This window comes from Clarias gariepinus, chromosome 25, assembly GCF_024256425.1.
Source record: "Clarias gariepinus isolate MV-2021 ecotype Netherlands chromosome 25, CGAR_prim_01v2, whole genome shotgun sequence".
NCBI lineage: Eukaryota > Metazoa > Chordata > Actinopteri > Siluriformes > Clariidae > Clarias > Clarias gariepinus.
Genome location: NC_071124.1, coordinates 10,162,115 through 10,175,662, shown reverse-complemented (window position 1 = coordinate 10,175,662; position 13,548 = coordinate 10,162,115). Strand labels below are relative to the sequence as shown.

General features: G+C 37.6%; 1 protein-coding gene across 3 annotated transcripts in view; it reads right to left on the bottom strand.

The window, feature by feature from the left end:
* The window catches only part of kcnq3 (potassium voltage-gated channel, KQT-like subfamily, member 3), a 43,362-nt gene that overhangs the window by 16,723 nt on the left and 13,091 nt on the right, over window positions 1-13,548 (bottom strand). For all 3 annotated transcript variants that reach the window (XM_053487263.1, XM_053487262.1, XM_053487261.1), the window contains 5 exons: window positions 5,723-5,813; window positions 4,296-4,422; window positions 3,063-3,235; window positions 1,747-1,917; window positions 1,135-1,245 (listed from right to left, as the gene is read on the bottom strand). In XM_053487263.1, the coding sequence (XP_053343238.1) occupies window positions 1,135-1,245; window positions 1,747-1,917; window positions 3,063-3,235; window positions 4,296-4,422; window positions 5,723-5,813 (673 nt within the window). The remainder of the gene's footprint in view (window positions 1-1,134; window positions 1,246-1,746; window positions 1,918-3,062; window positions 3,236-4,295; window positions 4,423-5,722; window positions 5,814-13,548) is intronic.

The following is a 13,548-nucleotide window of genomic DNA, read 5'->3' as shown; positions in this document are numbered from 1 at the left end:
ATAGTGAAGGTAAGAGCATGTCCACATGAACAATGTAAAGGGAACTCAAGTGATTGGGACTAAACAGCTATGTAGCCTTAAGAAAACCACTTATCAGTAATGTTAATTGGGGAAAAAAGGCTTTAATTTTCTAGAGAGCATAAACAATTGACTGTGGAGCATTTAAAAAAGGTCATGTGGTCTGATGAGTTCAGATTTTCTCTGTTTAGAGTGATGGGTGCATCAGGATAAAAAAGAGGGGTGGATGAAGTGACGCAACCATTGTGACTAGTGCTTAATATACAAGCCTGTGGGGGCAGCGTTATAATCTGGGGTTGCTTCTGTTGGACAGGCCACATTATGTGCTGAAATGAGGTCAGCTGACTATAAAAGTAATATACTGAATGACTAGGTTTTTATAATATGCACAGGCATATTCCAAGATCACACTGCCAAGATTTATTGGGGTCAGATTGTGAAATAGTGGCTCAGGGAGCATGAGACAGCATTTCCACACTTGGATTGGCCACTATAGAGTCCAGACCTTAACCCCATTGGGAATCTCTGGGATGTGCTGGAGAAGACTGTACACAACTGCCGATTCTCTCAGCACCAATTCAAGATCTTGGAGAGAAATTAATGAGACTTTTGTGAGTTTTGATATTGTGAAAGCTTATTAAAACAATGCCACAGCAGTAATAAAAGCAAATAAAAAGTTCAACAAAATATTAAAGTGTGCGACTTTTTTGGCACTTTTTTGGATTTTTGAGATATTTCATTTATCTTGTAAGCAATGAAGTCACTTATTTCTCTTTCTGAATTTTGTTATATAATTTGCATTAGGTAAGATCAAAGTTTTCTTATAACCAGTATACCAGCTATTATACTTTTCTACCACTAGGGGCTCTTGCACACACGGGGACAGAAATGTGCTGAAACACGCAGAAGAAAGCAAAAGCACAACTTAATGAATTACATTCTAGCCATATGAATGTGTGTATACATGGTTAGGGGTCAAACTATTTGCGTGCGCGGTTGAGAAACGAGATCCCTAGTCAATGATAAAGTAAAGGAGAAGTAACAATTGAACTGCTCAGGTTTCATGAGTCATTTGCACCCCTAAATGTCAAGTTGGCAAAGAGAATTAATACTCACTGCTGGCAAAGCAAAAAATGAAACACCAATCAAAGTGAAGGTCCCGGCAAGAAGACGTCCTGGCCATGTCTTTGGTGTCTTATCACCATATCCAATGGTTGTCAAAGTTATCTGAGACAGAAATAAATTATTACTGAGCCATGTGTAACATGTACTTCTCCTATTCTTCACTATTTTTCCCCACATAAAACCATCAGCTTTCTATTTTGTAATGGCACATTTCTAGTGTAAGATCCAACTGACAAATGCTTTCATAATAAAATTGGGCTAGTAGAAACATTTAAAATAGATACGTTCTAATATTTGGTGCATGTTGTAGTTAATATGAATGAACTAATTGCAGGCCTGTAAATAGTAAAGTGGATGCTCTAATTTACTTGCCAGAATAAATGTACAATAATATTAAATGTGTTATTGTGACTGGAATTGAATAGCTTTATCCTATGTGGAGGTAATATTTATTACACTGTAAATATTTTAGTCATATTAATACAGGGAACAATGATAAAACGGTGAACAACGAAAGAAATTATGTTCTAACTATTCGGGACAACTATTTAAAACTTCTGAGATGAAGTTGTGTCCTTACATAACTTTATTTTTCACTCTTACCAATCCCCACCACAGTGCATCAGCATATGTATCGAAGTCCTGGGCAGGCGTTGCTGTGGCATCTTCATCACTGGGTAGTGTCATCAAGACAACATCCTTCTCCACCAGGTAGACCAGGAAGGAGGAGAGTATAAGAGACAGGAATCCAATGTACCATGCGGTGATCAGTTCCTGATATACACAGATACACATAGTCAATCACTTTCGACAGTGGCTGCTCAAATGGCTACAGGTTACTGATTGGAAGGTGGAGGTTCAAGCCCCAGCATTGCTAAACTGAAAATAAAACGCACTTGAGCAAGGCCCTTAACCCTATCTGCTTCTGCTTATGAATCCTGGCTGACGCTGAGCTCTGACCCCTGCTTCCTAACTGGTATATGCAAAAAAATCATTTCACTGTGTTGTAAAGTACATGTAATTAAGTAATTAAGTCTTAATCAATGGTCCGTTTGTTAACTATTTTTTAATAACAGTTATGTAAAGCAATGTACAGTATATGGCATGTCAAAAATGTAAGTAAACTTGTTATTGTAACCTATAACCTTAAATATGCACATTTAAATGTAATTAATTTAACTTAAATCTGTACATTTGCTTGTATTTTTTACAATGAGCCCAGTAGATGCTATAGTCAAAGGCCATGCCAGAGTCTATTCTCTCCTACCAGCATTCATCAACTTTATCTTAAAAATAATAATTTTTTCGGCCCTTAAGAGCCCCTACTGGCCTGAGACCCCCCAAGCAATTACCTGCCTTGCCTGGTGACATTTAGTACCTCCGGCTGTAGTTTGCCATTGCCTTATATCCTAGTCCTATAACTACAGTATAAATGTACTATAATTCTCAGTATAATAAAACTTCTTACAAGGTAAAAATAACTTCTTTTTTACTTATAACTTACAACCATACAGTACTGTACATATCAACCCAGCAGTGAAAGATACACCACATTTAGTCTGCACAAAGACAATGGGAAATACATTATTATTGTCGCAGTTTATAGCATTATACTAGGTGGAGTAATTGGACAAACAAAGATAGCTTATAAAATTAATTACAATGTGTTAAACTATTTGCAAGTAATGAATTCTGTAACAATGGATTTATGGATATTTCAATATCACAGGAATACTCCTCAGAGACAAAAAGAAATGGTCTGGCCCAGTAGAAAAAAGTGTCCCTTACCTATTATTGTCTAATTAGCTAAATTTAGGAGGTGTGTGTGTGTGTGTCTGTGTGTGTGTGTGTGTGTGTGTGTGTGTGTGTGTGTGTGTGTGTGTGTTTATGGGTGCGTGGGAGTGTTGGCATGATCTTACCTTGCTGTGAGCATATATTGCAGACCCCAGGAGTTTCCAGGTGCCACCTCGCCGGTCCATGCGCAGCATACGCAGAATCTGCAGAAAGCGCAGACTCCGAAGAGATGTGGCCAAAACATTTCCCTGGTTACCCAAAGCAACTACTGGCACTGATGCTATCAGCACAAAGATATCTGTGCAAACACACAACACCTCTTCTTCATTAGTAGGGGAAAGAGTGAGTACAGCAAGTACAGTGAGTACATTTACATTTAGGCATTTGGCAGACACTCTTATCCAGAGCGACTTACATTTTTATCTCATTACACATCTGAGCAGTTGAGGGTTAAGGGCCTTGCTCAAGGGCCCAACAGGGGCAACTTGGTGGTTGTGGGGTTTGAACCTGGGATCTTCCGAACCGTAGTCCAATGCCTTAACCACTGAGCTACCCCTGGCCTTCAGTACAGTGTGTTTTTACATTAGGGGACACATGACTATTTTTAATAGTCAAACATAACAAAATGAGTAATCCAATCATTTGTTTTGGAGAGTATGACTAATTCCATGATTCTGGGCAGCACCATTTTTATGTGGTTATATTTAGCCCATTTCATCAAAAAAGGAAACATTAAGCCACATTTTGATGAACAGTCATAGACAGTGTAAAATTAGACTTCTATACTAAATGTTTTAAATCATATTAAAATATTTAAGGATGTGTCAGCTCTTAAACATGCTTATGGATGGCATGGAAGCTCAGTTGAAATGACTGATTGCTGAACTGAGACTGCATAGCATGAAAGCTCATCTCTCTACTCATAGCTGAGTAACTGGCCTTCCTTGGATAGAGGGTGATATGTCTACGTTCTTTTGGGCTAGTTATGACTTATGGAACATCTGGTGATTCAACTCTGGCGTCAATAGCTGCTAAAACCGCAGCTGTAAATCAGATTTTAAGCGATTTATCGGCTGTCAAACAAAGGTGACACATTTCCTTCCACCTTATTTGCCATTCCTAAATATCACAGAGGAATTATGGAAATGAAAAAGTATACAACTACCTTCCACATGATCCTCCTGGATGCAACTATAGCATTTAAAACTATAGCAGTGCTCATGTTTATATGGTAATGTTATAAAAAAAAAAAATACAGAAATAACTGTATATTAATACATTCTGTTCCTACAGTTTTACTTTAGACCTGAGGATAGTATTACATAATGTACGTGTCAGTGTGGGTCCGTAACACTTGCCCAGTATACACAGTGGTTTGCGAGCGAATTTGAGACGTCCTCTCCAACCCTTATATCGACAGCGGCATCCTGCTGCCCAGATCCTCAGCACAAACTCGCTCCCAAAAATAAAAATAGTAAATGTTTCCTACAAGGAGTAAGAGGGATGAGAGATGTGAGATAAAGAGAAGAGAAAATAGATAATATTTAATTAAAGTTTCAATTTCTCCAGCTTTTTTTACTCCGTTCCCCCACAAGACACTTAACTATCATTTTTAGCTTTTCTCAGCTTTGTGTGTGAGAGTGCATAGGTTTGTGTGGATCATAAAAGGTCACCTTCTTTAACCTTACCACATTAACAAAATGTAACAATCTGTAATTGTAATACAACAGTTAGTTTCGAACGAGCAATCTGATTGGACGTTCCATGAGTGGTGATAATGTATTCTAACATTAATGGGACTTTTAACTATATGTATAACTCTGCATCCCAGGTGTTCTACAGTACACCCATTAATTACACCAACAGTCAGGTGACAGTACACTAAAAAAAGAAACTGTCTGCAATTCAAACCCAGTCACAGAAGTACATACAGCAAGAAGGCACATCTGATAATGTCGTCTTCAATAAACACTCTGAGTCTTTAATAATCGCTTCTAAGTCTTTCCTAATTGCATCCAAACTATTAGTATTTATGGCTATTACTTAATTGATTACTTAATTTTAGATTGTCCAAATTAACCACATTTAGCTTTGGTGACAGCTTGGAATACTCATACTGTAGCATTCTCTCAGGACTCTCTCTAAGGACTGTCCCTGCTTCAGAGAATAAGTTAAATTGGAATGATTAGCTTTAGAAACCGCCAATTTATAGCACCTCAGGTTAGAAGCCAAACAAATGCTTCTCTGAGTTCAAGCTGCCGACACATTTCAACAGCCACAAACCACCTCTACGTTATGTAAGAGCTATTTGTCCAAGAAGTAGAATGATGGAGTGCTGCATCAGATGACCTGACTTCGACAAACACCAAACTAAATCAAATTGAAATGGTTAGGGTTGACGAGATAGACCGGAGAAGTTTGTTGGGTTCGACCTCTTGTTGGATGTTGCTTAACTATGCTCTTTTATTGCAACTATTGCAAAAAAAAAAATTAACTTTAGGTTTAATTTCATAGTTGAGTTAAAGAAATGTCTCTGCTTTTAACATGTAATTTATTTGCACTGTTAAAATATACTGGAAACATTCTCCTTCAAGATACTGATTACTCCTTCAAGATTATTGGAAAACCATTCCAGGTTGACTTGCTTATAAAGGCTAACTGAGAGAGTGCAAGACTGTTGACTACACTTTGGTTTTTTAAAACAGTAAAAATGAAAGTAATGATAGACTTAGAAGGTGTGTCCAAACGTTTGACTCGTACTGTAGGTTCACATGCACACACTTACCAGAACCACGAGCCAGTGACCTGAGTCATCCTCGTATTCTTTAAATGTTGTTAGAATCGCCAAAATAAGACACGCCAGAACTATCAAAAACCTAGAAACAAAGAATAAAATATGCCATAGGTTAATTATTTGTGTTTTGAAAAAAAAAAAAAAAACACCAAAAATGTACAATTTTGGGCCTCCGTGTGGCGCAGTGGTAAAGTGCTCGCCCTATCATCTGGAGATCGCTGGTTCAGTTCCTGGGTGATGCTGTAACCTCTCAGCCGGAGGTCTAGAGAGAGCTAATTGGCCGAGCTCTTTCAGAGGGGAGTGATGAGAGGTACTCAATGCTCCCACATTAATCACGGCTCTACAGCCAATCAGGGGCGTCTGTAAGCTCACGCAAGTGGACAGGAGCGCCCTAGTGATGAGGAGAAATTGGACACGACTAAATTAGGGGAAAAAATGTGGAAAAAAAAATACAATTTGGCTGACCAGAATGACATTTGTATAATTAGCTATTCTGGTAGAAGTTTGTTGGGTTGGCTGTTTAAATGCAAAAAGTAAAACTTTTTGCATTTCAACATTACAACAACAGTTACCCTTTGTTTCCTCCAGATTCTCATCGATAAAAACAAGTGAATGTTTACTGCTAAGAACAGCCGAGCCAACAACATAAATATAAGTGATACATTTACAACAACTTTCTGACAGCAGAGTACAACACTCTTTTTACAGGATTAGATACTGCAAGATTTATATTACTACAAAAGAAAAAAGTGGGTTATATTTTTACTGTTGAACTAGGTTTTACTTGTGAAATAGGACATGAAAAATATATGGGTGCATTATCAATTATGCATGATGTAAAGTGGACAGTATGAGGTCATTTAAATCATTGTTGAGTATCTTAACTCAGACCAAAAACTTTACTGAGTTACTATAACTTAGTAAAGTATCACTTAGTGAACTTTATTAAAGTTTACTAAGCGACTAAGTAAGAGTTACTGTAACTTGTTATGCTATGGCCATGCTAATATTTAAGCACAACAGCACTACCTCTTGTTGGATGTTGCTTAACTATGCTTTTTTATTGCAACTCCATAAATTAATGAAAAATATAATAAGAATTATTTAAACTTTAGGTTTAATTTCATAGTTCAGTTAAAGAAATGTCTCTGCTTTAAACATGCAATTAATTTGCACTGTTAAAATATACTGGAAATATTCTGACAAACCCCAGAGAGAGTGAACCAGATGAGGGAGCTGTTTTATCAAACTGATATGAGTAGGAAACTCTAATTTCATATTTTACATCAGTTTAGGTAACTTAATCATTACTGAATTGTCTTTTATAAGCTGTAGAAGTGTTCAGCACAACAGCACAACATGGTAGGAAAGTGGCAGTTCCTGAGAGATTTGCTAACAAGCAATTTGCACCAGAGATCCAATGAAGAAATGCAGGGTCAGCATGTCAGATCGCGCATACACACACACACACACACACACACACACACACACACAGTATTACGGGCAAATAATGCTCACATGACTGAACATGTATGTCACTGTACAGCCAAAACAACTGAGCACAATATCACTAATCAGATGAGCACAAAACATTAGAAAACAAAAATCTAAATCATATTTAGTGCACTGACATACAGGAAACAACAGGAAAGACAGAGCCATGGCAAACGTAGATGGCTTTGCCACAACCTCATTCCCATGTCCGTATTTTCATGTGCCGCTGAAAAGTTCAAGCTTTCTTATTTTACCAGGTTAGTGTAACAAAATTGCTGCAATGTACAGTAAATTCCAAATGTAGCCCAATAATCAATAGTCCCAACCAAAACTAGCCTATACAGTGGAACCTTGGATTATGAGCATAGTGTAATTCATTCCAGACGCGGGCTCATATTATAAAACACTCGTAAACCAAATTTGAATTTCCCATAAGAAATAATAGAAACTCTAATTATTTATTCCACAGCCCCCCAAAATAAATACATAAAAATAATTTACACAAAATATTAAGTAAAAATAAAACAAATTAACCTGCACTTTACTTAAAAGAAGTAAAAATAAATCCTGACAGATAAATGTTTGTGTGTGTGTGTGTGTTCTCCTTCTCGTCTTACACAATGACGAGAAACAACGAAAATACTGGTTTATCGGAAAAATAAACAAGAAATCTCTACAATGACACTCGATTGATCGACACATTAACAGAATTGCTGCTGTAAAGTAAAAATAAAACAAACTTTGAAAAGAATCGCAATAGAGCAGTGTTTATGTGTAGAGCAGAGAGAAAAAGTGTGTGTGTGTGTGTGTGTGTGTGTGTCTGTAAAGGTGAAAGTAGGAGGTATCTGTGTGTCTGGCAACACACAGCAGGCAAAGAGCAGGCTAAACCTTAAGCAGGGAGAGAAAATGGATCTTTAACCACTCTAATGAGCTTTGCTTTTGCTTTACACACACGCTATACACACACGCATAGAGACACAAAATAAAATATGTTTTACGTGCACAGACATAGAATTAGCACACAAATGGTCAGTGCACACGTGCACGGATGTTGATTATACCAGTAAGAGATACGCTCTAAGACCCAGCAGGGGAGACGATTCCGCAGTATATAATTTATAAAGACCGTAGAGAATATCTTGCTTATGGAACACACAGAACCTTGTATAGTAGCCTACAGTGGTATGTTGTGAATTATCTAATGCCTAAACAAATGATCATCCCTAAAAAAAAATATGAAAAATCCTGTGTCTGCAATTTAAAGGCAGCCAAATTCTGTGTGAAAACAATGGCTCTGCCAAAAGTGAGTCACCAGTGAGTCACAAACCTTACCAGGGAGTTCCACTGAACCCTAAACACACACCCAAATTGTAAAGCCTTGGACATGGCTGTGAATGGGTTTTTGATGCACCTATTTACACAACTGTTTTATGGCCCTGGATACGCTGAACCTTTACTTAAAAATTAGGATTTGTGAACTTATTATACAAAGTTATCATAACATTTTGGTATACTTCTAATTACATTTAAAATGCACTCAATCTGCGATCTCTAACAACTGGTGCTACTGTTGCATTCATTTGCTGACTGAACATTACGTTATAGCTTATTAAGCACATTATGTGCATTAGTGCATTCAAATGCAATCACAGTTGTTACAGCATCCTCTCTTCAGGAATAAACAGGAAAATGCACAGGAATGTGCACACTATGAGAAAATAGAAACACTTCAGCTACAGACACACTGCATCTGAATTAGAAAAAAGGACTGTCACTATGGGATACTGATGTAACCAACATATGAATACAGTATTATTAAAGCTAATCTAATCTGTTAATGGAAAACATTATTGCTAAAATAAAATTAAGTATAAGTTTACAGTATAAACTGTGTATTACTAATTTGATTGTCAGCATCAACTACAGACTGCTCTGCCCACTATGTCTGTTAAACTATCTAGTTGTAAATAACTGTTTGCACTGGAAAAATATCCTGGAAATATTCTGGCAAATCCCAGAGAAAGTGAACTAAATGAGAATTATTCCACCTTGAGCCCAGTGGTTCAGCAGGATTGGCTTTGGATCCTGACAAGGATAAAGAGTCTATTTAGAGTATGGGATAACAGGGGTGGTGTTTGAGCCAGTCATCCATAAACAAGGGTGGAAAGACCAAAATTGTATTGCAGAAGCAAAGAAAAAAAGCTGTGCTTGTGTAAGAGGGTATTACCAGGCTGTGTGGGGGAATTCCCTGTGACAAGGGCGGAGGCGTGTCGATGATGGGCCGGAATCACCGCAAACCCGGAAGTGGGGTGTGAGATGAAATTTCCAACGGTCGCGTGTACTTGAAATTACCTGTCTGCTTTTTGGTTCACTCCTGTTTAGTCTGGTCCCTGACAGTAAAGCTTTTAAATAAATTACCTGTCTGCTATTGGGTTCACTCCTGTTCAGTCTGGGCCCTGACATTCTGAAATTTGCAGGTTCAGTAGTATTGCAAGAAAAGTAACTTGATCATAATAGCGGTGCTCATTCACATGGCATTTGTGCTAGGTGGGCAAGAAAGTGCTAAAGAAAAACTAAGGCCGTTTTCTCATTACCGTCAGATTTTTGTCTGTGAGCATGTAATCGTTCGAAGCTTGGGAACCTGGATCGATTGCAGAGGTGGTCTAGAAAAGGATTCCCGTGCATTCCCAAGCACGCAACACTACTCAAATAAGGAAGTGGCACAATTACTATTTGACTCCGTACACAAACAAATGTGGCTGCTAAAGAATCTCTATGAAGTCAGGTGGGAGAATGAGAGAAACCTGACTCCACCTTCAGTGCTATGTAATCAACTACTGGCCCAGTAGTGAGTGGATGATCCCAGATTGTATGTTAAAAATTTAATTACTGATTTTAAGTAATTTAAGTAAACAGGGCCAGTAGATATACAGGCAATTCTTACTGCCCCTGGTGGTTGTAAGGGGTGAACTAGACTGTCTAGACATCTTAAGTAAATAATGATCAGCTGGACTTGTCATTGACAATCACACTCATGAATAGGCATTGTGCAAACTGAAGGTCCATACAGACCTTTTACCTATCAATCTTTGATTACCTCAATCATCATCAGGTGTGCAGATTTTTTTTTATATAAATTCTGGTATATTGCTGGTCTGCAACATTCAGATTTGTGTAAATACAATGCCAAGAGGAAAAGACTTAAGCAATGGTCTTAGAGAAGTTATTATTGCTGCACACCAATCTGGAAAGGGTTCTAAAAGAATTTCCAATCAATTTAGAGTTCACCTTCCTACAATGAGAATGATTATTAACAAGTGGAAAGCTTGTACAAGAAGAGAGCTACATCTCAGACCCTAGAGGCCTCACTGAGCTTGTTAAAAGTTCGAGTCCATGACAGCACAATTAGAAGACTACAGAAGTACGGTTTGTTTGGAAGGGTTGCCAGGAGAAAGCCTTAATGCCCAATGCCATGTTTGGCAAAACTCAAACATCATTTTAGCAGAAACACCTCAAATATACTGTCAAGAATACTGGATTTTTACCAGTGATTGCCTTTCCTGTGTTTTTCTGGTTTTATAGTTTAGTTTTATCTCTAGTATGGACGTCAGGCTAAATGTAAAATATGTATTCACATGTATTGTGAAAATAATGTGTGCCTGTGCCTGTGGAGAGTCATCTAGGTCATGGTTATCCCAAAGGTGCTGTTCAGTGGCAACTACAATTGATTTTATGCAAGTACCCTAAACAGCACCTTTGGGATGAATCCCTGTGTCCTATAATGCTGACTGGAGAAAAACAGAATTTACATTCCACAGTCTCAAACTGCCATACAAGTGGCATATAAGGTAATATGTTTATTCATAACTGGTTAACTTAGTTAACCTTGTAAAACACAGATTATCCAAATGTTTCAATGACAACTAGAAAAATCCAAACATTGTAATAAATCTGGTAAAGAATTCAAAGTTATTCTTTTATCACCCAAATGAGGATGGGTTTCCTGTTGCGTCTGGTTCCTTTCAAGGTTTCTTCCTATTGCCATGTCAGGGTTTATTTTCCTTGCCGCTGTCACGCTTGGTTCGCTCATCAGAGACAATCTAATCATTTTGATCCATACACATTTTCTCACATTTCATACCCATTTCCAGAATTTTCTTTTGATTCTCTAAAGCTGCTTTGCAACAATGACCATTGTTTTGAAAAATTTAATTGCAGAACTCTCTGTATCTTTTTTTTGATTCTCTATCACTGTCTGATACATTCCATTACTCATTTTATGCGGCATGTTTCAGTATTGATATAAAATAATGGCTGTATATAAACTGTCAATATCTAACAGTAACACTATAAGCTGCTCCACATTTTCATCAGACAGGATGGTTTTATACCCACCTTGATTTGACCTACCAAAATAACTCTGTTAAGGTTAACCTGTTATTTTATGTTGTAATGCTGACTGTTAATGTGATAAATTTTTATCCAATCTCTTAACTTACAATCCAGTTTTGCAAAAAACATGCCTCAAAGTATACAAACACAGACACTATTCATAAAATGAGTTTGTTTGTCTGATTGACAACATGCACAAACCTTTAACATCAAAGGTGCTGCAACACTTTGCAAGCATTTGACACACAAAACAAATGAGCACACTCTCACTCTGTGCAGAACATTTAGCTCAGAGGCAACTAGTGAGCATTGTCAGCTGAGCTGCTCTTAAGCACTTAAGGCACCATTAGAGGTTATTAAGGAGGTGAAAGCTAAAAGCACCTGCATATGTTTCATCTGATTTCCAGGAACTGCAACTTACAATTGTGTGTACAGATTGTATGCGCAAAAATGTTGAAATATTTGTTAGCATATTCATGTGTGCTATGCACTGTACAGTATGCTGTTGTACATTCTTAGTGAATCATTAAATACTCAATGTAAAGATACATTGTAATAGTGTGGAAAATTAGTTTTTGATAATATCATGATTAAATATGAAGGGTGTTAAAGTAAAACCAGGACTTTTAATTGTGTAAAATAATAGAATACAATTATGCTCTTTAATTTTTTATTTCTCTATCTAAATCTCTGGCTACACTAAGGCACTTATGCCATTGTTTAACTATGGCTTGGATACCATCAAGGTAGAATATTTTCCCAGTATGCCGGAGCCATAGTCGGACTGCTGGCTTCAAGTTTGAATCACTGGCCTTTCAGGAACTGGCCTTTCAGAATGTTTTAAACATGTGGAAACGGCATGAAGAGAGGTAAGGACGAGGGAAGGGACAATAACTCCCAGCCAAGTTCCTATAATGTGCAGTAGAGCTAGAATCGGGCCTTTAAAGTTAGCCCCAACAGAATTCGGCCCGAGCCCGAGAAGTAAATTTTGATTGACACCTTTTTAAAAGCCCAAACCCGTTTACAGCCCAACATTATTTAAATGTGCACATGCACACAGCTTTTGTCAAGAATGAGTAATTTATTCATGTTTTTACATAATTTATTGATAATTAACGTATAGGCTATAGGCCACTTGGAAGTTGGAACAAATAAATTTTGCATTGCACATGATCAAAACTTTTCCACACCTCAGACTTAGATCAAAACTTAAACGCCAGAGCCAAGCCTCCGTTTCACCTCCTCAACATCCATCTTCGCATCTTTCTCACGCTAATTGAAACGCATCATATTACCACTCATTTAACTTAAGCCCGAGCCCGTGTAAAATGATAGAAATTAAGCCCAAACCCGGACGAACTCGTCGGGACCTATCGGGTCCAGTCGGGTTCCTGGCAAAGTCTAATGTGCAGGTGGTGTTGGTAAATGATTGTGTGTACAGTTCCCACTGATAAAAGTGTCTCTTCTGCAAGTTGACTGCAAGTTGACTACAAGTTATCTGCTGATTTTTAAGGATCAGGTTTTCCGTTCGCTGAATGTTCATGGGAATGACTGGAGTGAGCTCCGAGCACCACATGTGGAATCGTAATTCAAGAAATATTGCCTTTATTAAAACGTTTGCACCATTCAGGTGTCCTACTGCAGCTTAGAATATTACCACTGTACTGTGATAATAACAGAAGAAAACATTCACTATAAAATAAGTTGAGAAAAGTAAAAATATTAAGGCAGAGTGATGCAAAAGATTTTTGAGTTGGGTTTTTTTTTTCAACTGAAGCGCAGCCATCTAGAATAGTTCTGTTCTTATTACTTTTTACTGTTAGTCAAAAACTAAAATTAGAATGAAAAGGTTTAGATAACAGTTTTGCTTAACTGGAATTTGAACCCTCAATCTCCAGGGGTTATAAGGCGAATGCCTTTCTGGTGCACCA